The 23,376-nt window shown below is 43.8% G+C and overlaps 4 protein-coding genes across 5 annotated transcripts; 1 reads left to right on the plus strand and 3 right to left on the minus strand.

The window, feature by feature from the left end:
* Positions 1 to 5: 5 nt before the first annotated feature.
* Positions 6 to 4,516, minus strand: csdc2b (cold shock domain containing C2, RNA binding b). Of its 2 annotated transcripts, none has more exons than XM_058049325.2 (4): positions 4,201 to 4,516; positions 2,871 to 3,171; positions 2,133 to 2,255; positions 6 to 1,553 (listed from the first exon to the last, which is right to left on the minus strand). In XM_058049325.2, the coding sequence occupies exons 2-4, from the start codon at positions 3,050 to 3,052 to the stop codon at positions 1,391 to 1,393; spliced, it is 468 nt and encodes a 155-aa protein (XP_057905308.1). In that variant the 5' UTR covers positions 3,053 to 3,171; positions 4,201 to 4,516; the 3' UTR covers positions 6 to 1,390. The 2 variants fall into 2 exon arrangements, with proteins under 2 accessions (XP_057905308.1, XP_057905307.1); XM_058049324.2 differs by having other exon boundaries at positions 2,871 to 3,188; positions 4,201 to 4,515.
* Positions 4,517 to 4,634: 118 nt separating this feature from the next.
* polr3h (polymerase (RNA) III (DNA directed) polypeptide H) lies at positions 4,635 to 7,131 on the minus strand. Its single transcript, XM_058049323.2, has 6 exons — positions 6,833 to 7,131; positions 6,616 to 6,712; positions 6,396 to 6,482; positions 6,161 to 6,224; positions 5,849 to 6,086; positions 4,635 to 5,715 (listed from the first exon to the last, which is right to left on the minus strand). The coding sequence occupies exons 1-6, from the start codon at positions 6,941 to 6,943 to the stop codon at positions 5,665 to 5,667; spliced, it is 648 nt and encodes a 215-aa protein (XP_057905306.2). The 5' UTR covers positions 6,944 to 7,131; the 3' UTR covers positions 4,635 to 5,664.
* A 517-nt stretch (positions 7,132 to 7,648) lies between these two features.
* LOC131103692 (aconitate hydratase, mitochondrial-like) lies at positions 7,649 to 15,893 on the minus strand. The gene is made up of 18 exons (XM_058050158.2): positions 15,814 to 15,893; positions 14,712 to 14,854; positions 14,373 to 14,631; positions 13,515 to 13,607; positions 13,266 to 13,424; positions 13,040 to 13,190; positions 12,859 to 12,963; positions 12,685 to 12,776; positions 12,330 to 12,435; positions 11,904 to 12,061; positions 11,750 to 11,823; positions 11,554 to 11,665; positions 10,558 to 10,740; positions 10,353 to 10,448; positions 9,993 to 10,184; positions 9,772 to 9,904; positions 9,524 to 9,645; positions 7,649 to 9,245 (listed from the first exon to the last, which is right to left on the minus strand). The coding sequence occupies exons 1-18, from the start codon at positions 15,847 to 15,849 to the stop codon at positions 9,114 to 9,116; spliced, it is 2,346 nt and encodes a 781-aa protein (XP_057906141.2). The 5' UTR covers positions 15,850 to 15,893; the 3' UTR covers positions 7,649 to 9,113.
* Positions 15,894 to 16,749: 856 nt separating this feature from the next.
* tob2 (transducer of ERBB2, 2) lies at positions 16,750 to 22,979 on the plus strand. Its single transcript, XM_058048840.2, has 2 exons — positions 16,750 to 16,922; positions 19,571 to 22,979. The coding sequence occupies exon 2, from the start codon at positions 19,778 to 19,780 to the stop codon at positions 20,975 to 20,977; it is 1,200 nt and encodes a 399-aa protein (XP_057904823.2). The 5' UTR covers positions 16,750 to 16,922; positions 19,571 to 19,777; the 3' UTR covers positions 20,978 to 22,979.
* The last annotated feature ends 397 nt before the right edge of the window (positions 22,980 to 23,376 follow it).

A 23,376-nucleotide genomic window follows, 5' to 3' on the forward strand; every position in this document is an offset into this window, starting at 1 on the left:
AAACCTTGAGTCATCAAACGGTTTAATGGTTTAAAGGCTCAGTAGAAGCCACCATTAAAGGAAATAATACCTTCAGGTGACGGAAATAAAATCCGACATATTGACATTTCAGGCAGTGAAACAGAAGTGCTAAGAAGAGGCGGCGGTACAGTTAGATAGAAGACAATGTCAATGATCTAAAACCTGAAACCTACAGCACTAACAACAGGTCAGTGACAATAAGCAACTATAAAGTGGTGTCCTTTTTACTATTACACAAACACAAAACACACACAAGGAGTATTTGAATCAGTGGCTCCACATACAGTACTGTATGTTATCAAACATTTCATGGGCGGCTTTCATCTGCGCTGCCTCGCTTTTGATGTGACGACACGTCAGTAGTGAAATAATCAAAAGGAACAAACACGTACGAGACCAGAAAATACTAGCAGTGCTTCATCATTAAAGAGTAAAACCTTCCACGAGTGCATGGTGTACGTCCTCCTTCTGTAAACAAAAGATTCTCCCTTCCCTGACTATTTTTAACTCGGCAGTCCGTTTTATGTCACCTACTTTTTACCTTTCAATGTTCAACATTCTTTGACTTTTTTTGCATTCAAATTTGCACCAACACTTATAAAATGAGTACAGAGTTCAATACCAACAATTTGAATAAGAAGGACAGTCCATGTGAGGGGTGTATAACTGTAGTGCAAAGGAAAACTGCAAGTACCTTATTTGCTACTTTAGGTATGAGAAAGAGATCATACAGTGGAACCTCCAAAGTCCAACAGAATGTTTTCTGCTTGACTTCCACGGTGGTGTAGTTTGTGTACAGTATGTGTATATAACCACTTCCACACACACCTATGGACAATTTAGAGCCTCTAATGAAGCTAACATGGATGAAGCCGGAGTACCTGGAGAAAACCCAAAACCACCAAACAACCTGAAAAACATTCACTGAATTGCATTTCTAATGTTGTACTGTCCAGCTAAACCATTTCCTATATCATGTTAGCATCCATTTCTGGTTCTATGGTTATCGTTATCACTCATGCCCTTCTGTGGAGTGCATGACATGTTGAACTATTGGACTTTAGAGGTTCCACTGTACATCAAATAACAGGAAAGAAAACATGTGGTACCTTGCACATGAGGAAATCCACCATAATGGCACCTGCAGCCATAATTGCTACCTTAAGTATCTTCTGAAAGGAAGCACTGCTCTTGCTTCCTTCGCCACTTAACACTTTCATGTTCAGTATCATCAAAGTCAAGTGGCGACGTCAATGCTGGCTGGGTAAAACTGTAACGTAAAAGAACACAACATGCGCATGATGTACGTTTTCAGTCCCACGGCATCCCCATCACCTGTGGCCCGTGTCCACGCTGGCGGAGCTCCGACCTAAGAACTGATGATCTGGCCGGACCAGGTCTCGTGTTTTGTGCCTGGGTTCAGATGAATGATCTTCACCTCCACCGCTTGCACCTTCAGGTTCTTGGGAGGGACTCTGCACACCTTGTATGTGACCTCGTCGCCTTCAACTGGGACATACTCCCCGTCGATGCTGAAACACAAGAAATATGGCAAGTCTGGCATTGTTGTGTCACCAGAGTGTGCAAGAAATCATCATCCAGACGGAGGATGATTATTGTAAATGTATAATTACAAAAATCCCAAAATGCATATTATTATTTGGATCCATTCAATACAGGACTACTGCACTGTGCCTGGTGTTGTGCCTCTTATTAACCACATGGTGGCGTAGTTCTGCATAGTGCTGCTAAGTTTATTTCAAGGTAAAACTAAATTATAATATATACTATACACGGTTTGTGGTATTTCACTGTAGCAGGTGGTAGCAACATCCAACTGGGTATGTACGATCATTTCCTCCCCAAAATACGCACATTTTAAGCCTCTAGTCAGACAATGTGTCATTTCCCACCTGGTAACACAATAAATGTCCCAAAGCTAGAATATAAAAGTTACATTTTGAACCCCTGTCAAACAAAAGCCAAAACGTTTCTGAAGGTCATAAGTTCCTACTTGGTTTATAAGCTATTGGTAAAAGTTTTGTATCAGATCAGGTTGTGTAAGCGTCACGTGTGTGTGACTAACATCCTCGTGCCGTGTCGCCACTCACTCTGAGATGTGAACAAAGATGTCTTCGCCACCGTGGCTGGGCCGGATAAACCCGTGTCCCTGTGACCTGGAGAAGTTCTTACAAACGCCCTTGAACACCGGACCTGAGTGAGCTCGGACCGTGCTGCGTTCACACACAAAAAGAGGAGAAGGGGGGGCAATTGAAATGTTATTTATCGTTCATATTTTTGTGCAAAGACAGTAAGTCTTGGTTGGTGGTGCCATCACAGAAACAAACCACAGAAGATGAAAAGTGGAAATGAAAGTATCTCAGTTAACCAGCTCTTCCTCAATGTCAGCGATGACTCACAAAGTCACAACATAGTCAGCAAACTGAAAAGCACGCATCACATACAGTAGCTAGTATTGTTTGGCGCAAACTGCAGGGGGGAAAGCGTACTGCAGCTATGAATCCAGCAGAGGGCGCTGTCTCACAAGTCAATTCACTCAACATTTTCCAGGAGGAAGATGAGATGTTCTTAATGTGCACAACTTCCAAATAGTGTCTTTCATAATGTCAGCTTCATTGAGTCATCAGGAATCAGCCTCAAAAATGGGTGATAAGAGAACAACAAGTTAGCTGTATGACACTTAAGAATGTTACATGTTACTTGGATTGTAATTTCATTATTTCAGGTGGTTAATTTGTTGGAAAATCCAAGCAACCACGCTTTGAGAGACTCCTTAAAGTATCCACTGTTTACTTTATATTGAATACATTTAGTTTATTCCGACTTACGCTGAATAGGTGCGAGTGCGTTTGGTCGGCAGCGGGCTGGGGAGCTCCCTGGGCAGCGCCTGCTCCCCTCTTCCCTCCCACACCCGACTCCCCTCCCTCAGGAAGGGAAAGGACACGGTGAGCGGGGCGTCCGGGGATCGGAGAGGAGTCTCTGGGGGTGACGTGAGGCCGGGGTCCGCCATGCTTGGTGAGATGCTGCAGAATGCCGGGAAGCTGCGAAACCCAGCCGTCTCTTGTGAGGCCTCCCTCTGTGTTGGACGCAGGCTCAGCACTTATCCAGGTCAGCGCTGTCACTTCAAGTCTGTCAGGGAGGACATGCTGTGAGGAGCACAGGGAGAGGATGAGACTTGTCGCACGGTTTTAGACCTGATGATGGAGAAAAGAGCTGAGAGGAGCTTGTTTTAGACGGATACTGCCGCAGCATATGGAGTGAAACGTGCTTCTATTGGGAATATTAATCCGGAGTGTTCACCTGATTGCTTATTCATTGCAGCGTTTCCCACAAGACCGCCATCTATCTGTGGTATTGAGTCAGACATCTTGATGGAATCATTTGCATAACTGGCCATCTCATAAGGTCTAATATCTTACTACAGTAATCCATTGCCACAACCTTGCAGCTTTGTGTCTGAATACGGCCTATTATTATTAGTCAAAAAATACAAATATACATATAGCATGAATAAAAACGGTATGTATGCGGCCCCCCGGCGGAAAAAGTTCTAGTTTAATGTTCTAGTATATTGATTATGTGAACCATAATCATTTGAAGGCATCCACTGTATTAATAAATTTTACTGGAGTAAGTAATAACAGCCAAAGCATTCACTACACCTGAACAATCTCAATAGAATTGAAAACAAATATAAAGAATATTGTTATTCTCTATACCGCAGTGTGTGTGTGTGTGTGTGTGTGTGTGTCACGCCCACTCCTGTGTGTCATGCTCCTGCTGGCATCGCACCAGTGACGTCAAAACAGCTGCAGGAGGCCACCACCGTGTGACGTCAGCATTGTCAAGTGGCCGTGCTATACAGTAAACACGTTATTTATACAGCGTCCCCACACATTAAATATACACTACACCAACACTGGTATTACAGTACTCGCCATGAGCGTGAAAGCTGTTTGTGTATGTAAGGAATACAAATACGCCACTTTATAAAGATAAAAATGAGCGTTTTTCCATTCACCATATAGAAATCTAGGGCAACAACTGCTATTAAAATCCACATCCTTAAATACATTTTCACTTCCTGTCCCGATCCCAAAACAAAGCCCTCCATGCTGTCTACGTCCACCACGCATTATGTGTCCAAATGTTACTTACAGCAGCTGATGTATGGACGCCGTCTTCACTGTGTGCGCTTTAAGTCGACGCGTAGCATTATATAAGGATGAATGAAATAAATAAGTGGAGAGCGGGATAAAAAAAAAAGAAGCTTGATGTGACTGCGTGTGAGCGTGCGCAGCTGGCGGAGGTTCCGATGGCGTGATGCGGGTGTGCGCGTGCGCGTGTCCTCCACCCTTCTCGCGGATGTGATGTGTTCGAGGTGGGCTCGGAAAACGCGGATGTCGTGACATGATTGCACTATTTTAATACGGATTCGTCATGCTGGTGGTTGTTTTTCCTCGACAATCCATAAAAATGGCTCAGAGACAACCTTTGATGTGTTTTTAGTCATACTAACATCCGAGGATTTACTTTTATTAAAAAAATAGCACTTTGTCATTGCATTGACAAGTTCCAAAAACGGTTTGACTTATACATATACGCCATTGGGTAATCCCTCGTTTATAGCGCTTAGTTGGTTCCAGACCCAATTGTGATGAATTAATTTCGATAAAGGATGGGACGTTTTCATAGTTAAGAGCACAGAAAACCGATTATGACTTTCTCAGTACGTATTTTAACATTGTTGAAGTTCTGTAGACATGAAATATCACGCCTATAGTCACCTTTAAATTCACCTCTTATGTGAGCAAGCTAACAAGCTAGCGAGCTAATTAGTTAGCCTCGAATTTAGTTCGTCTTAACTTACGCCAAAAACTTACCACTTCCACCCATAATAGAATTACCTTCCATCCATCCATTTCTATGGCGCTTATCCTTATTTGGAATAACTTTTTTCCCCACTTTATCATGTCGAACATGCCATGGTGGACTTGATGACTTCAATCATGTCTCAAATGTGTCATTACTGCCGCCTAGTGGCCAGAGTAAATACTGCAATGTAATGAGGCAAGGAACCGCTATATTGCCAAGGACTGTCATTCAAACTGAATGTCATTTATGTCATATTTTGTGTAATTATAGGGAGTCAAAAGGGATAACAACTTGCAATGTTCATGCTGATGAAGACAAACAGATGAACTTGAATGTGTGAACCTCACAAATTAAAAATGTGACCAAAGCTCACCTTATTGCAATCAGGGTCACTCACCCAGTTTCACTTCCTTTACGCATCCTCATATTTAAAAAAAAAAATCGAATTTTAGGTCTACATGACACCATCGCATTTTAGTGATGCTATTATGATAAATACAGAATTTTATCATATTTTCCTGTGATTAGGGAAGCAAAGTGTACCAACTAAAAAGGGAATTTACAATAATAATAATTCTGTATGATGTAATAAACATCTGGTACACCTCAGTCTTCCTATAAGTACGACACGTCAGTCTGTTCTGATGCCAAAAATGTCCATTGTTTTTGCTCCTGCGCGGTACTGAAGAAACAGGACATCAAGTAGTTCTCACTGCTCATCATCCAGATAACCTCCTCTTCCTCCCGCTAATTGTTCCACCATGACAGCAGCCCCAGGCCCGGCTCACAAATGGTCCCCTGAGACAAGACATGGAGTGGGTTACTTACTGTGCTTGTGTATTTGACAAGAACTCGCAAGTAAAGACTCGCGCATCTGCACAAGGTCATGAGATCCAAATGTTCACAGCTGCTGCAATGAAGATGACCTTACTATGAGCGTGTACGGTGCCTCTTTCTTCTCCCCGCTATCTTGCGCAGGTGGTGGCGGCGGTGCCGTCGACTGCCCGGGTAGTGCGGGTGTCGCATCCTTGGTCGGCCCGGTCGGCGACGTATCAACAAATATTTCATCTGACACTCGAAAACGGATCTCCTCCCCCTGGTCCATGTAGAGGTCGTGCGCTCCCTCATCAGTCTCGTACTCCCACAGCCACACTTGCTCTGCTTCATCACTTGAACGGCGGTCAAGGAAGACTCAAAACACAAATCTACTGCTTTAAAAATGACATCTTTGAGAGGAGGATACAATTTAGTGGGTTGCTGAAGAGACTCTGGCGGGATGAGAATGTCATCAAAGAAGCCCATGGTCACTGCAAAATGGAAAGGTCACGGTCAGCGTTCACTGAACAAGGTCACGTTGAGAGCTGGATGCGACATGCAAGCTTTTCGGAAGACATTTTATCAGCCCAATATCACATTATTTGTTACTATGTACATCTTGAATAAATAACTTCCTGGAAGTAACACAAACGTGCGATTACCGTGAACTCCTTCCTGACTGCAGTATTTGATCTTGCCAACCAGGATCTCCTCCAGAAATGGGTGAAAAACCACATACCTGAAATGAACTGAAGAAGACGGCCAACAATAAAGTGACTTTAAGACATTTACAGAAGCAGCTTAAGTATTTGTCTGTACAGTGCTTTGTGGCAAAAAAAACCAATAAATATAATAATATGTATGAAATGAGCAGCATCATACCTTTGGTGTGTGAGGCGCCATCCCCTGGGAATATGTAGGAATCCTCCAGTTTGGTGATGTCATACAAGCAGATGCAGAGACCGACATTGTAGACCACCTCAGATTATGAAAGAATGTCACCATGAATACTGTTATACGTGTGATTTTTTTATTTTGTTTTTTTCATTTTAAATACATTTGCAAACTCAAAACTAAGCATTCACAGGTATACACTCACCTTGTTTGCCAACTTTTTGTTCAGTTCATCGGACACAGCCTCGTAGAGTTGCCTGTGAAAGTCCCACGGAGAAATCCTGACAGTGTCGACCATCTCCACCAACACAAACATGGTGAGGATTCTATCACTCGCTAGCCACAAAGGCTAAGACACAAGGCAGTGGCAGTGTGTCAGCTACATGAAGGAGTTTAGGAATACTTCTTTATTCGGCTACTTAACATCGACACCGGCATTGGTGTACAAAAGAAAAGCTACAAAACGTAGCTGTCGTTGGAATAGCATGCAGTTGACGGCGGCCATGTGATTCTTACGGCAGAAACGACCAGTTTACGACAACTTAAAGGTACAGTGTCGTATTTTGCTCCTTGTGTCACACTCCACAGAGATTTTGACACATAAACATTGTTCTGTACAACTTTGGGTTTGACATATAAGTTATTACTGCATCATATTTATTTGCAATAAACGGATATGGGTTTCATAATGTTAAAAAAGTTGCGATTTGTGGACCAAATTCTTGGATATATTATGTTTTACTGTGCATGTATGGTAAGATGAGTGGTAAAACATTACGTAACTGAGATTAATTGACATTTATCAGTCTGAAAAAGGTCATCAAGCCATTTATAAAGCTTTGGGACTCCAGTGAACCACACACTTCTTATTAATAAAAAGTTTGATTTAAAAACTGCATTTTGTGTTGTTATTGACTAATATTTAAATATGTTTGATAGGCTGAAACATTTAAGTGAGACAAAAAAATCAGGAAGATGACAAACACTTTTTGACACCAATTTTAAGATGGATGGAGAGTAATTACATTTAAGTAACTTTTGTGTTTATTTGCTGTAACAGACCAGTAAAGTATGTCAAGTGACACCCCACCTACTTCACAGTACAACCAACATACATTGCGTAACCATTTGTCCAAAAGCAGAATGGATACATTATAAAGAAATATAAAAAATATGACAGCTACCCCAAATATAATTGTGTATACTATTAAAGGCAGCAAAAGGTATACTGCAGTAGTCAAATGAATTGTGCAACAATGAGGTGAATCAGACTTTTAACTAAAGACCACTAAGGGAAGCATGGATCAATGGATTTTAGCTAAATTTAGCAAACAATATACACCAAACTGTGACTTTTTAAAGCATATTTATTCGACATTCATCATTATGAAAAGTGGTGTTAATTCTGCACATAGAATGGCAGGTCATGACGTCGTGTTCAAAACCCGCATCGTGATGCACACGTACTCTTCTGCACACATGGGATGGCAAAGTGTGCATGTATGAATAATGAATGCGATATTGATTCATGATTGATGTCATTTCAAAAGAATCACAACATAAATGTATTTTTAGAAACAAATGCTAGCACACAGGCACCTGCACTTGGTTCTATGCATTAGGTACTGCAAGAAAATGCTCACAATGGGTGAAAGACAGGATAGCAGGTTACGAGTATGCAGTGTAAGAAAGGGTTAAATGTTTCTCTTATTTACCTAAAAACAACTCACTGCAGACGCCCATACCTTACCATCGCTCATTTCTTCATACATTTGTCCACAAGCATAACAGACATAACGGCAGGGCTCGTGCTTACAATAGCAGCAATATGTATCTGGTTTGCAGGAAGCGAGATGACCACATGGATCATAGTACAGATATTCATTGTGCTCAGTAAAATGTAACTGACTGAATTCAAGAAAGCGGAAGGCCCATGTTCTTGTAATTAATAAATAAACAAGTGAAATAAGTGTTTTGTATGCAGTATTAACACCGACTATGGCTGAATTAAGTCAATAATTACACCACAAATGATCAATAACCATCTAAGATAAGTCTGAATCACACCCTGCTTTTAAATCGGCTTAGCTCGGAGTGATATCACAGAAATACAGTAGCGTACTTATGATTTGTGATTTAAAAGAAATGAAGGGTGATGAAAGACATGCAAACAGTATGATGGACTTTTAAGGGGAGTGCTGCCGAGAAACGGATGTTATGCTAAGCTTCTGACACAAAGATGGCTGTGATTATCTTGTTTAATGCTTCATTCCGTCTGTGGCTATGTGCGCTTTTCATCTGTCCAGCGACCTGGTGTGTTTGAATGCGTTTTCCTCCCTAAAAGGAGCGTGACTACAGGTAAGCCTCAACCAAATCTGCTCACGTCTTGCACAAAATACCCCCCCCCCCAGCCACCCCCTTCTTCACCCATGCCAAGGTCCCTTGATGGCCACTACTAGCTCCGCCGCCTTCTTGCCTTCCACCAACTACTGCAGCTCCTTCATTCTGTTGAGGGCGGAGCCGGCTTTAAACCACCCGATCTGTGTGTCGTTGAAGGTGTGGTTTAAGGTGACCGACTCCTGGCTGCCATCACTGTGCTTGATCACGGCTGTCAGCGGCTGGAGGAGGAAACGGATCGCATCAATACCACAGATTGCGGTCACATGGATCAGGGAATTTAAATGATGTTTATTATTGTGGCTGTAGTTTGCAATCACACAGAACTGCACTGCATTACTTTCAGAGCGGTTACTAATGCACACTAGCATGAGTCGGATGCAGCAGTTTCAGTGTAAACAAACACATGCTAAGCACACTGTTACATCAGCTAATGCTAACAATGACAGAATGTAAAAATAGTTTTACGACACAATACTGAGTCTAAGTTAATGCTCACCTTGCCGGGCGCAAAAGATTTAAGCCCGGTGATTGAAATATGGTCATCAGGACGGATTTTGTCGTAGTCACTAGCGTTAGCAAAAGTCAGCGGCAGCAGGCCCTGTTTCTTCAGGTTAGTCTCTGTAAAGCATACAAATAAAAACACACAAACTACATTTCACTATTCTTTTTGTACTTCATAGTTAGAGGTCGGGTATGGTCCTGTTCTTATTTGGACACTCCTATAAAATAATTTTGTACCCTTACCGTGGATTCTTGCAAAGCTTTTGACAATGATAGCACGCCCCCCCAGGTGTCGAGGTTCCAGGGCAGCATGCTCTCTGCTGGAGCCTTCGCCATAATTCTCATCGCCCACAACAACCCAGTTTACTCCATTGGCCTGGATCAGACAATGAAATAGCGAACAGATGAAGCGCCACGGCGAACCTGAGAAATACTTGAAATACTTCAAATGCCATCAAGCGTACCTTGTAGTGGCGAGCCACATCAGGCACCCCGCCATACTCTCCGGTCAGCTGGTTTTTGACCTTGTTGACGGCATCGTTCTCAATGTTCACGGCCCCGATCAGCAGATTGTTGGAGATGTTGTCGAGGTGACCACGGAACTTCAGCCAAGGTCCAGCGGCACTGATGTGGTCAGTTGTGCACTTTCCCTTCACCTACAACATCAACCAGGAGCAAAGGAAGAACGATTAGGGGAGAGCAGAACATACGAAAGCACATGTAAATGTGATTTTTGTTATGTCAGCCAATCCGGGGCCAACAACATAAACAGGTTCCACGTTATATGGATTAAGATGAAGGAAACTGCACGATCTTCATCTCACCTTGATAAGGACCTTCATGTCTTCCAGGTCTTTTCCATGCCACTTGTCAAAGGGCTCCAGTAGCTGCAGACGGTTGCTGGCTGGGTTTACGTCCACCTTAACAACATGACATCGTCTGACAAGTTAGTAAACTTAAAGCGACTTTCCACTCACTCATTCCCTACCAGGGCTCCGTGACAACCTGCTTTTACTATCCTGCTCTGACCTTGACGGAGCCGCTCTCAGCGGGGGGATGCTGGTAGGTGTCCTGGCCCGGGTCGAAGTCTCTGGAGGGGAGCTCGTCACCCGAAGGGGGGTTCAGCTTAAACTTCTCTCCGTTGGGGGCGGTCAAGTAGTCCGTTTCTGGGTTGAAGTCGAGAGTCCCGGCGAGGGCCAAGGCTGTGACAATCTGCATTCAGTTCCATAAGAAGCATTTAAACAACACTAAAATACAACTAATGTATGTATTGTTTGCAAAGGCATAAACTACAAATGTGTTTATAATTAGGCATGCATGATAATTATCTGGCCAATGTGAGCAATTGTGACATCTTACCGACAAATCTAATGACATTAAAAAATAGTTCTGATAACCGGAGGCGAGATTACCCGTACTGTGCTGATGAGCAAACCAAGCGCTCCCCAGCCTGTGACATTTAGTTTGTTTTATTTTTTTTAACCTGTCCTGTTCAGCGGCTCAGTCACGCAGTACGAGTGAATAGTACGATTGTTTTGTTGCCTGTGACGTTAACGGCCTGTCATAACTCCCCTTGAGCTCACTTGTAAACAAACATTCACTGTTTCAGAGGATGACATTTTCCGTGCTAGTTAGGCCAAATGCACCACAAAAAAAAATCCACAGAGTTTCAACACACGCCACCTTGCTAATATGCCTAGGGCTTGTTCCTATCGCCGCTGAGTTTGAAAAGTGCAAAAAGTTTGCCAGATATGACCCAAGGGCTTCTGTTTTAATGCTTTGTTGATAGTAGTGATGTCATTATAATTGGTTAGGAAAAATCTACAAGTAGTTAGTCAAATACAACCCTCTTTAGGACGTTATTACCTTCAGGTGTACACAAACTACAGTAAACCTAAATTCAAAAAACGTGTTAAAAAGATATTGATATCGATTTGAAAAAAAAAATCTGCCATCCCCATTTATAATACATACTCTTCTACAAGGTATCTTCTTTGGTACATCAATTATCCAAGTTATTCTTACCTCAGGGGAGGTGACAAAAGCATGAGTAGCTGGATTAGCATCGTTTCTAGCGGTGAAATTTCTGTTAAAGGAAGTGACAATTGTGTTCTTCTCTCCTTTTTTCACATCCCTCCTGCAGACAGTCAACAAACCCAGCATGTTAGCATGGAGAACACAAGATTTGATTGGATTTTGAATTTGGTGGCATGGTGCATACCTGTCCCACTGACCAATACAAGGGCCACAAGCATTGGCGAGCACGACCCCCCCAACGTCACTCAAGATCTTGGCCTGAAAGAGAGGCGACATTCATTTGCTTCACTCCGCCGATTGGACCTTGAAATAATATGCCACGTGAGGCTGTGACTCACGTATCCGTCCCTCTCGATGGTGGCTCGGATCTGCTCGGACCCAGGAGTGACTGTGAACTGGGCTTTGCACTTCAAGCCTTTATCTAAGGCCTGCTTGGCAAGAGAGGCGGCTCTTCCCATGTCCTCGTAGCTGGAGTTGGTGCAGCTCCCAATCAGTCCTAAAGGATTCATGTTCAAGATAAGTTTACATCATTATAATATTACTAATTCTGTCATGGAGAATTAATAGCCTTTATTGCATCCATATTCTTTCTGCAGAGGTGAAAAGAGAAGCTTGAGCCTCGCTGATTCAGCAGTAATATGATCATAGCAGGTCAATAACACGGCCAGTGGCAACAAAGAAAGAAATATCACATTTCACTGAGCAGAGCATTATAAATAAACAAACAAAAAAAAAACTAAGTAAGGTAATACGTAAAGGCTTACCAACTTTAACCTCCAGCGGCCACCCGCTCTTTGCAGCTACGGCACCAATTTCAGACACTGGGTGGGCCAAGTCGGGGGTGAAAGGCCCGTTGATGTGTGGCTTCAACTGTTAGCAGAGTGAAACAATGGATCATCATGGAAGAATGGGAATGTCTGTAGGGCCCAAGGTTTCCGCATTCCGCACGGAATCACGGAAATGGCCAATAAAAACGGAATCTACTGAGTGGAATTTAGGAAACGTAAAACACTTTGGAAAAAAAATAAACTGAAACCAATTTGATCATTTTCTCTTTTAAGTTCCCTAAACAGCAGAACTATTTATTTAAACAAAATAATAGTGTACGGTAAATCCCACCTCACTCAGGTTAATCTCAATGGTCTGGTCGTATTCACAGCCATCATCGGGGACCAAGTCACCTTTGAACTCATCAGCCACAGCGGCAATCTCTATCGGGGGGGGGGTTGGACAAGCTTGGGACATGTACTGGAAAGAATACCAAACATAGCAAAGCGCTGTCTAGCAACTCACCACCGCGACCAGTTTTGTCAAGGTAAGTCTTCATACGGTGGTTGTAGGGGAAAATGGATGTGGTAGCTCCGATCTCAGCACCCATGTTGCAGATGGTGGCCATTCCTGTACAATTTAACCATCACTTAATACGCACTCGTGAGCTCAAATGTTGCAGACAAGGTGGGAATGTTGTCCTTACCCGTACAGGAGATAGAGTCAACTCCAGGCCCGTGATACTCCACAATGGCGCCTGTGCCGCCCTTGACAGTGAGGATTCCAGCCACCTTCAAGATGACATCCTTTGGAGATGTCCAGCCTGACAAAGTTCCCGTCAGCTTCACTCCAATCACCTGAAAGAAAAACACAAGTAAACAAAAGTGAAAAAGGACACACTCTATCTCGTCAAAATTATGGTAGAAACTCACTTTGGGACACTTGAGTTCCCAAGGGATTCCGGCCATGACATCTACAGCATCGGCTCCACCCACGCCGATACAGATGCTACCCAGACCACCGCCATTAGGAGTGTGTGAATCTGTACCAATTAGCATCACCCCCGGATAGGCGTAGTTCTCCAGGATGATCTGTCCAAGGATAGCAACGATCCATGTGCTGTTACAGGAAGGTGACAATAAAGGCCATTCCCGGCCTAATTCAGCTTCTGTGTACTTTACCTGATGGATGATCCCTGAGCCTGGTTTCCAGAAGCCAACTCCATATTTGGCTCCAGCGGTTGCAAGAAAGTTGTAAACTTCCTGGTTCACTTCCTGTGATAGTAAGGAGTTACCATTGTTAGAGCCCTCTAGACATGAAATAAGACACCTGTATTATCTGATATAGTTAACATTTAGTAATAACAGAAAAAAAACATCTTAGACGAACAATAAATATGACATTATAGGACTTGCACGTTAGCAATGGCAGCATACTTGGCGGCTATTATCTCATCAATATAACGTTCCTGATACCTAGTGGTCAGTGAACATTAACACAGGAGCTGCTGTCAGCCACAACTCATACCAGTCACTGACGCTCTCCAGACCGCTAGCCATACTAGCACTCAACATATGCATAACATATATGTTTTGACAAATAATAGGCTGTATTGAACCACAAAATAGTGATCATTTATTAATGAATTCATTTTTTTAAACAGGATAGGGTGTTCAAACCACAATTTTGCAAGGGATAAAATACGGTGTGTCATAAATAAGCGTTCATCCACACTAAAATAATACAAGCATGCCTTTGTGGTCCTAACTTTGCGCACAGTCATGCTGGAATAGAAAAGAGCCTTGTGTTCCCACTGAAATTCTGAGGGAACAAAACAACCATAGAGCGTATACGGAGGTGGTATTACTGTACATTAACGTGAACTCAGCCGCAGAAACATACAAGGTACTACACTGGAAATGTTGTTTATTTTTTAATAATCCAACCATGAAAAAGAAACATGATGCTGTTTCTCTCTGGCTTTTCTTACCGCCATCCACCTTGTTTTCAGTGTCAAACGTTCCTGTATTTATCCTCACCTTAGCCCTCTGCAGATCCTGAGCTCCTCCAATCTGGGCCTCAATCAGATGATCACAGTGGATGGTGGAGGGCACCGCGACCTGGGGCAGACCACTGCTGATAAACTGAAGCATGGCCATTTGAGCTGTAGCATCCTGCATGGCCACGCGGTCTGGACGCAGGCGCAGGTAAGTGCGACCGCGTTCAATCTCCTGCCCTGCCGGGTCATCCAGATGGCCGTACACAATCTTCTCAGACAGAGTGAGTGGTCTGTTGAGCCTGAAGGGATGGGATCAAAATGTTTGGAAGTTGCAGTTTACAGCATGTGCAATGAAATATGATTTTTTTTTTTTACTGACCTCTTGCGCACAATGTTGATGTTCTTGTGCATTTGTTCATAGTTAATGCTGGAGCCAGGCTCAAAGCGGCTCATTGCCACTTTGGCCTTGGCACTGAGGGCTGCAGACACATGAATTCGCCTGGCACCAGTACCAAGGGCCAGCTAAGCAAAGAGAAACAATAGGATTTCATGACTTTTATTGTTCAGTTTAAGGGAGCAAAGTTTGGAGTTACACAGTAACGCAATAAAAGAAAGCAAGGCAGTTAAATGACACATGAATGAGAGCACAGAATCAAATCATGTGACGGAGCAGTAAAATATGTCTTATTGTTTAACATTTTATATTTTAAACATGTATGTGTGTCAAATGTCTACTCTATGAAAGCAGTGAGAGTATATAACTAAATAATTCTGCCCTTTAAAAAAGGTCACCTTTGTTGATGTTGCAATACAAAACAAGGTAGCAAGTTTTGCGTTTGAACTAACATATAAGAAACATGACATATTGAATAGATTTTTTATAAATATCAGTAGACTTTAATTAAAAATTGAAAAACATATTAATATGATGATCATATTGAACCTCAATTTGTTCTTATATCAGAGAAATATTACTTTAAAAGTGAGCAATTCAGTTCCTGATAACATGTGTTTGGTAAATATTCCACTCAGATAGATTTCCACGCGTACAAGAAATTTCATGACGTGGCAAAGACCGAGGATTGTCATGTGACGCAAAAAGTCGTGGGAGAATGTGCATCATTGCTTATAACACACTTTAACCTTGCTGTCACCTTGCAAATCAAACATACTGATTGTAGGCAATGTAATGCATATGTCGATCTCATCTGACAGCGAACAAACTATGACATAATCTAACGTTAAATCCACGTCATATTCAGCTTGTAACGGTTATGTGCGTCACAGCTTCGAGTCACCCAGGGACGCTACTATGACCTGCCCGACAACGTCTCGGCGCACACTCTCGCCTGTATTTATCCACGATTACTAAACCTTGGGCTACAAATAGTGGAGCCCACGGTAGAACACACCCATTGTCACATATATTCTCATTAGAAAGACAGCCCACACTCTATTTACAGAAAATAACGGTTTCTTACCCGTAACCGGGTGACAGTCAAACAGTAAGACGCCATTTTGTTCACTGACAAAGATGAGTGTCGCGATAAGATGACGTCACTGGTTTTCTACTAGTAGTGTTGTTGATTTAAGTTTTATATTACTTACGTTGTTATATTATTTACTTTTCATTATATTATTTGTAATTACTGATATTCATAGTAGTGTTGCTGTATATAAATATACATATATATATATACACACACACATACAATACAATAATGCAGGATGAATAATTCAAAACAAATTGCCACCAATTGGAAGTGGTCAAAACAAATCGTGCAGTTTTGCCAAGCATACATTATTTAGTTTCTTTTTATATGGTATTAGATGCGACAACTGTCACAAAATAATTATTACAACGACTACAGCGTTATTTTTTTTAAGAACGCCATTTCCCACAATCCTCTATTAATAGGCATGTCGTGTTGGCTGCTGTGATTGGATACTACAGCGCAATAATTTGTGAATCCGCCCCCTTCTCAACCAATAGAGGTTCTGTTGCTATCACTGTTTATATTTTTAGCAAGCTGTCAGCGCCATTAGGAACTACTAATATCCCTCCGCCGTTTACGCTAACCTCCACTTGGTCATCTAATACACTTTAGTATCAAAGAAAACGTTAAATATTATTTATTGAATTGGTTACTTTTTAAACATTATCGTTAAACAATACTGCACTATTTTCATATCGTTTTTGTATTCTATTATCTATTGCTATTGTATAATGTTGATTATGTGTTATTGATTTGGAGAAATGTATTAAAGTATTTTTTGTAAAAGATATAAATATATAGTAAAAATATACAGTAAACATTCTGAAAATAAAGTGTCATGATAATTGAAAGAAAGTAGTGCCCAGCGTCATGGGGGTGTGGGCGAGTCACAGTGTATAAATACGCCGGCTTGTCACACAGTAAAGTTTCCCTGGATCCTCCACTCAACTGTTAGCCGGAGGTCGAGCACGCTATTAAAAAGAATAATGGCAAGGTAAAGCATTCCTACAAGTCTTTTTTTTCCATGGACTTGACCGTTTGAAATCCGAAGAAGCCCAGGGGGATTCAAAGCAGGCCGAAGTCAAGCATATCAGGTACGTGTTTGCATTTTACAGGCACATTTTAAGCTAATATTTTAGCTTAATATCTATCTGCTTGTTGACAATATGATTTTCTTGTAAAACAGCGTAGGACGTCTTGTCTTTGTTTATGTTAGCTTCCTTTTTCAACGGATGCAGCTGTCATATGTAGTGATGTCTAACGGGCTTGTTTACGCTTTATTCCTTGATGCACATATACTCTATAACATCGTCTCAAGTCAATCATATATATAGTGATTATTTCTATAATCCATGTGTCCCACCACGTTTCAGCCATATGCTACGAATAACTGTATGAGGGTGATGATTTGATTTATTTATAAATAATTGCATGGCAGCACATTCATTCAAACAGCAATCTGAATAAGCTGTATGTAAAAATGAAGGGAATAAAATCAAAATCTTGATCTTAATACACGCAATCTTAATTTCCAAACATTTTTATTTACTTAATAAAAAGGACTCACGCTGCTCCAAGAAGCCAACTCGCCCTGGCTGTCATTCATCGGCTCCTGGGAGGAGCGATTGCATTAACTGACTTTTCTTTTTATGTGGCTTTAATTTGCACTATTTGTATTCATTTCTGTTAAATTAAAGCTAAAAAAACCCTATCATTAGAAGTTTATGTAGTATTTAGTACTGTAAGCTACCACCATAATAACAATGACAACATTGGATTGGCTTCACTCTCTTTGGAATCACCTTGGAAAAAAAGACTAGCCGTCATGTTTCAAAGATTTGACAGCTCCATGTAAACAAAAATAGCGTTCTCCAGCACATCATGGCTGCTGCTGCTGCTGCTCGGCCTTGCGGCATTAGCCCATTAGCCCAGTGAAACCCTTCAAAGGAGGAATACAGACTCTATATCGTCCATTTTAAAAGTGCACTAATTGCTCTGCTTTAAGGATTATCTAATTAAGTCTGAAGACGGCTGCAAAATATGTTTCTATTTATAGCCTGCTTCCACCCCCCCCCCTCCCCACCATATCCTCTCAATGTCACCTTTTCCATGTCAAACTCCAAATGTAAATCATCTCATCATCCGGCCCGTGCAGCTTCATCTGGCAACGCTGGAATCGTCTTTTAATCAGAGGCGTCGTCCAAAGATGAAGAATCCCCATCTGGCAGGGAAGTTAATGTGAGGGAATTGTTTTCGTGCATGGGGGCGGGGGACCAGGGGGACAGGGGGGGGGGGGGGGGAGGGGAGAGGGAAATCGCGTGCACTGCACGGTGGGAAACGGTCTTCCGTGTTATTGACAAAAGCCGTCTTCCATTTTGCAGTGATGGCGATGCCGCCTTGTCATTTTTTTTTATTTTTATCTGACCACGACTCATCGTTGTCATGAACGGACGGACGCATTAAAGGCGGAGGGGCTCCGTGGGATCAGATTCAGATTATAAAGGATTTATGAGGCCCACAACACATCTGTTCCATGCATCAGTACATCCTGTGCTCTTACAAGAGCAAAATCTAAACGTGTATTCCGATCTTTCATTTCACATCCTCATCTTGTCTCCCAATGTGTTTTTTTTCCGCCATTTTATTGGCTCTCCAGTTACATTTTATTTGCATCGTGACGTGACGTTAACGGCTCGGGATGGATAACAAAATGCAGCGTTTGCCAACTTTTATTGCGCCAAGGACTTGTTTTGTTCTATGAATGGCAACAGGATGCTTCCAGCATTATTAGAGCCCTCCAGCCATGAAATAACACCCCTATGGTCACCATTACACTTGCTTTATCCAAAAGATAAGCCTTTTAAGTCCTAAACTAGACTGTGTGTTGCTGTAATTGTGTTTAGTGCTAGGAGAGCAGAGTGGGGGCGGACAGGAAATGATGTAGAGGGTTCAGAGTTGAGTTTTAGCTCGGCATAGGATGAGCCACTATAATGTGTAATGTTGTCAAAAAAGTTTGAGACATTCCTACAAAATATATGAATACATTTCTGTTTGGTTTTGTGATTACAGTCTATTATTAGTCCAAAATATGCACGTTTAAGCTAACATTTTTTTTTAGCCGATACTGAGCAGTATTAAGCGTCATGTCTACTTTAATACAAGTGTAAAAGGTGACTATAGGGGTGTTATTTCATGTCTAGAGGGCTCCAATAGTGTTAAAATGCAGCGTTTCCCAACTTTTACATTACGCAGGACTTGTTCTGCTTTATGAATGGCAACAGGATGCTTCTAGCATTATTAGAGCCCTCCAGCCATGAAATAGCATCCCTATGGTCACCGTTATACTTGCTTTATCCAAAAGATAAGCCTTTTAAGGCATAAAATGAACTGTGTCTACTATAATACGAGTGTAAAAGGTGACTATAGGGGTGTTATTTCATGTGTAGCGGGCTCCAATAGTGTTAAAAATGATTTTAACATATTTAGCTTTCTATTCCCCATGTATGAAAATATTCCATTTATAAATAAGGTATTCTAATTAGCAGGAATTCCCTTGAATTGAATGAATTGAAGGGATTACGTTAAGTATAAATCCAGCACGGATCATCAGTGCAGCATCCGTGGCGTTGATGGAAATAGTTGCTAGCAATACGTTTGTTCCGAATCTTGCTTGATCCCTCCTCAAATGATCATCTGATCTTTGCAAAACACCAACATTTGTTCCGCCTTCATGTGCACACAGCTCAAATCCCTGGCCGCCGTTCCCGAGACGTCCACGGCTCCCCGCTGTCCCCGCTGTCCCATCAAGGTGCCTTTCAACATGGCGACACCAAAAGCACACGCTGCACAGTGAGCCAGAGGAGAGTCACGGACGTTACACGTTGCATCAGCATCATCATCATCATCCTCATCTTAAAGCATCCCAGCGCAGCGCCAGCGTGGTGCCGCCATGCATCTGGAGGTGAAGGTTGCCCTCAACTTCATCGTGTCCTACTTGTACAATAAGCTACCTCGCCGTCGAGCTGACCTTTTCGGAGAGGAACTGGAGAGGATTCTGGTGTCTCGCTTTGAGGGTCATTGGTACCCGGAGGACCCTCTTCGAGGTTCGGCGTTTCGCTGCCTTCACTTGGGAGCCCCCAGGGACCCCGTTGTGGAGCTGGCCGCCAAGAGAAGCGGACTGGACACGGATGAAGTGCGGGCCAACGTCCCCGCGGAGCTGAGTGTGTGGATCGACCCCTACGAGGTGTCCTATCAGATCGGAGAAAAGGGGGCGGTGAAGGTGCTGTACCTGGAGGGCCCGTCGGGCCTCGGATGCGATGGCGAGATTCCCGAGGGGGTAACGAGGGAAGCTAAAGGAGACACGGAGTTGGACGAAGCCAAGAATCTGGGCTTCAATCCAGACGCTCAGGTCTTCATCCCAATCGGAAGCCAGTCTTCTCCTTCCCTCATGCCGTCCCTCTCCGGTTCTCCCACCCCGACGTCCGCCCAGCCCTGCCCCGGGCTCTTCGGCTATCCCACCTCCAGCTCGCCCGCCGCCCCCGCCGCGCACTCCTCCAACACGTCCACGCCTTCCCCTCCCACCAGCGGGCTCCCCTACGTCGCTGCTCAGCAGCCCGCCCCCTCCCTCCCGGCGGCCCGGCCCCAACCCATCACCTTCACGACAGCCGCTTTCGCCGCCACCAAATTCGGTTCCACCAAGATGAAGAAAAGCAGCGTGACCGGCTCCTCGGCGGCCTCCAACGGCGGGGTCGGGGTCCCTGCACAGAGGATTCTCTCCCACTCCCCCACCGCCATCTTGGCTCCGGAGCTGCTTAAGCACAAGCCGCTGTCTCTCTCCATGCACTCGCTCGGGGGCCCCCTCCCCAGCCAGCTGTCCCCCAACGCCAAAGAGTTTGTCTACCCAGGATCCCCGGGTTCCCTCTACTTTGACACCGACCCCCAGCCCGTGCAAGCTCACGCCAGCCCGTTCCAGCCCACCCACCCGTCGTTTGACCCTTTCTCCAGCCCTCCTCCGCCCCAGAGTGTGGGCATCGTGGGCGCCAACGGCGAGATCTCCTACATGGAGAAGCCCCCGTTTGTCGAAGGTCTGGGGGGCTACAGCCTGCAATATCCCAGCCAGTCCTTCCAGCCGGTTGTGTTGGCTAACTGAGCGTATGCTACCTTTGTCAACAAACTAATAGCACTGCTAACGCAAGCTAACACTTTAGTCTCATTAGCTCATGATAGCTTTTGTTTTTGTCCGCATTCGCTGGGCCAACTTCCTCTTCTGCTTTTATCATCGCCAAGCTCATTGTTATTCATCCGACCATCCGACCATCCGACCATCCGACGACAAGTCATGATGGACCCCGGCTGTGGCCAAGATGCAGTTTGCACGGCACTGTGGGGGTAGTGTTGGGGGGGGGGCGAGTGCTGCACTTTGCTTTGCAATCTGTTCCGACCGGGGGTGGGCCCTGCCTGCCGTCTGGGTGTCGTTCGTGTGCGTGCGTTGTGTTGTGTTGTGATGCTGGGATTTTGTGGTTGGCTCAAGCTGGAAAAGTGACATCACCAGCAGCGGATTTGGAAAAGCGGCTGGATGCGTTCGGACACAACGTGGGGAATGCGATTCATCCGTGGAAACCTGAAGCTTTGCATTTCAAGTAGACAGCGCTCACGTGCGGACGCCTGCAGTCATATGCACGCGGGGGGGGAGGGGGGGGTTTGACAAACACATTTCCCATCGCGTGTGTGTGAAGGTGAACAGGCACAGGAAGAGGATGGGGATGGGCGGGAGGGGGGGGGTTGACAAATGGCTCGGTGTGACTTTGAGGACGTCTTGAGTGCTCCTCGGTGAGGAAGGCGGCAAAGGGGGCTGACATATTGACTTTGAGACGGGCGTTCTTAAACCCCCCCCAAACACGTTGGCGGTGAGCTTAAATGCTACCGAAGCGGACGTAGATGAATGTCGGTTCTTGGCGGCAGGCTTCTGTTGCCGTCTTTTTCAGGTGTAACGTCTTTATGATCGGCCCCTCCTTTATAAGGGCACGCCCAAATGTCCAGTCAGCACTTTATCGCTTTGGGATTTAAGGTGCAAGCGTACTGTTATCAAACGTGTTGATGGCGTGGAAAATTATTGACTCTTATGTCCATTGAATGTTTTCTACGTATGTATTCATCGGTTTTTCTACCTGGAGACACTTATGCTTACACTACCCCCCCCCACCCTAACCCCCCCTCCCCCAACCTCTTTGTAAAATGTTAGCCTAGCGAGGACTTGTTCTTCTTCTGTGATAAAATCTATTTTTTTGGTTTTTGCCAGCCATGTTGAAAAAAAAAAAGTAATGTAAATAGAAAGTTCTTACGTTGAGATTCTTGATTTAGTTTCTTACACGCCAAAGTTATTTTTCCAGATATGAACATGAATATATGCAAACCGAGACAAAAAGCTTAAAAGATGTGCAGTCGCGTATTGAATGTGTATCGTACCTTGTACCGTACCACGTGAAGTCCGATGAGACGGGTAGATGTTGAATGTTTACAAACGGTGGATATCCTGTCGCTTGGTCAATCGGAAAACACTAGATTCCCCCCCCCTCGACCCCCCCTCGTTCATTTCACTGACAGTCATTGGAGTGATGGATTTAAGAAGTTGACATATTACGTCTTTATGATGGAGCCATAAAACGTTCTTACGGGGTTTTCTACCTCCCATGTCCCTGATTCAGACCCCCCCTCCCTCCGGTATCCACGTCTCTACGGGAGGATGGCTGACGGCGGCTTTGGAAGGTCGTACCGTTGGTCGCCTGAGTGGCGAAACGGCTGATTTCAAAAAGCGTACGTGAAGGCCGTCCTCCAATCGGGGTTGAAGAGAAACTCCCAATTTTGTATTCCGATGTCCTTTTTTTGCTTATCATGTTTTATTTTGCACTTTGGAATATTTCATTGTTATAAAAGAAGTTTATTTTCTAAGCGGAATGGAACATTTCAGAGATACACAAATATAGTTCTTTCCTTTTCTGCCTGTATTTTTTATTGTTTCCTATTTTCTATCTGATCCGTACACCCTGTAGATGTAACGAGGTTCACGGAACGGGGCGTTACAGCAGTTTCTTATTGTATCCGATTTCTTTTTTAAGTTTATAATAAAAAGACCAGTAAAGCATGGAAAACGAGCTGATTGTCTCGGTCTGGTTATTTCAGAGCAACGCATGGCACCGACCTCCACGTTTTAAAAAGGAGATCCCGTATCTGAAACGCTACGCTGATGCACCCCAATATGGCGGTAAACAAACTCCGGTGATGTTTGATCAATTATTCAGAGATCAAATTCCCGGCTGGTGAGGCGCCAGATTGCTCAACGCCCACCTCAGATGATGTTACCTCACGTTTCATCATGCGGCACCACGCCCTAGCTGGTGTGGAGCGCTTGGGCCTGCCTGCTAGCTCGGCCATTGTAACGTGGAGCGACATTAACATGCATGGCCGCCCTCCTCTTCCTCCATCCCCAGTCTTTGCCCCGCCTTAGCACTTCCTGCCCATCCATCCCCCCCCCCTCCCCCACAAGCACCT

Source organism: Doryrhamphus excisus, linkage group LG16 (genome assembly GCF_037039965.1).
Source record: "Doryrhamphus excisus strain RoL-2023G ecotype Guam linkage group LG16, RoL_Dexc_Guam_v1.1, whole genome shotgun sequence".
Classification (NCBI taxonomy): domain Eukaryota; kingdom Metazoa; phylum Chordata; class Actinopteri; order Syngnathiformes; family Syngnathidae; genus Doryrhamphus; species Doryrhamphus excisus.

Coding starts and splice junctions, on each gene's coding strand:
- csdc2b (XM_058049325.2), bottom strand. CDS start 3,052: ATGGCGGACCCCGGCCTCACGTCACCCCCAGAGACTCCTCTCCGATCC. Junction 2,256..2,870: donor CGCACTCGCACCTATTCAGC/GTAAGTCGGAAT, acceptor GTGTGAACGCAG/CACGGTCCGAGCTCACTCAG. Junction 1,554..2,132: donor ATCTTTGTTCACATCTCAGA/GTGAGTGGCGAC, acceptor CTTGTGTTTCAG/CATCGACGGGGAGTATGTCC.
- polr3h (XM_058049323.2), bottom strand. CDS start 6,943: ATGTTTGTGTTGGTGGAGATGGTCGACACTGTCAGGATTTCTCCGTGG. Junction 6,225..6,395: donor CAGTCAGGAAGGAGTTCACG/GTAATCGCACGT, acceptor TCCATTTTGCAG/TGACCATGGGCTTCTTTGAT. Junction 5,716..5,848: donor AGGCACCGTACACGCTCATA/GTAAGGTCATCT, acceptor GTCTTGTCTCAG/GGGACCATTTGTGAGCCGGG.
- LOC131103692 (XM_058050158.2), bottom strand. CDS start 15,849: ATGGCGTCTTACTGTTTGACTGTCACCCGGTTACGG. Junction 10,741..11,553: donor CTTTTGTCACCTCCCCTGAG/GTAAGAATAACT, acceptor AACTGAATGCAG/ATTGTCACAGCCTTGGCCCT. Junction 9,246..9,523: donor AATCTTTTGCGCCCGGCAAG/GTGAGCATTAAC, acceptor TTCCTCCTCCAG/CCGCTGACAGCCGTGATCAA.
- tob2 (XM_058048840.2), top strand. CDS start 19,778: ATGCATCTGGAGGTGAAGGTTGCCCTCAACTTCATCGTGTCCTACTTG.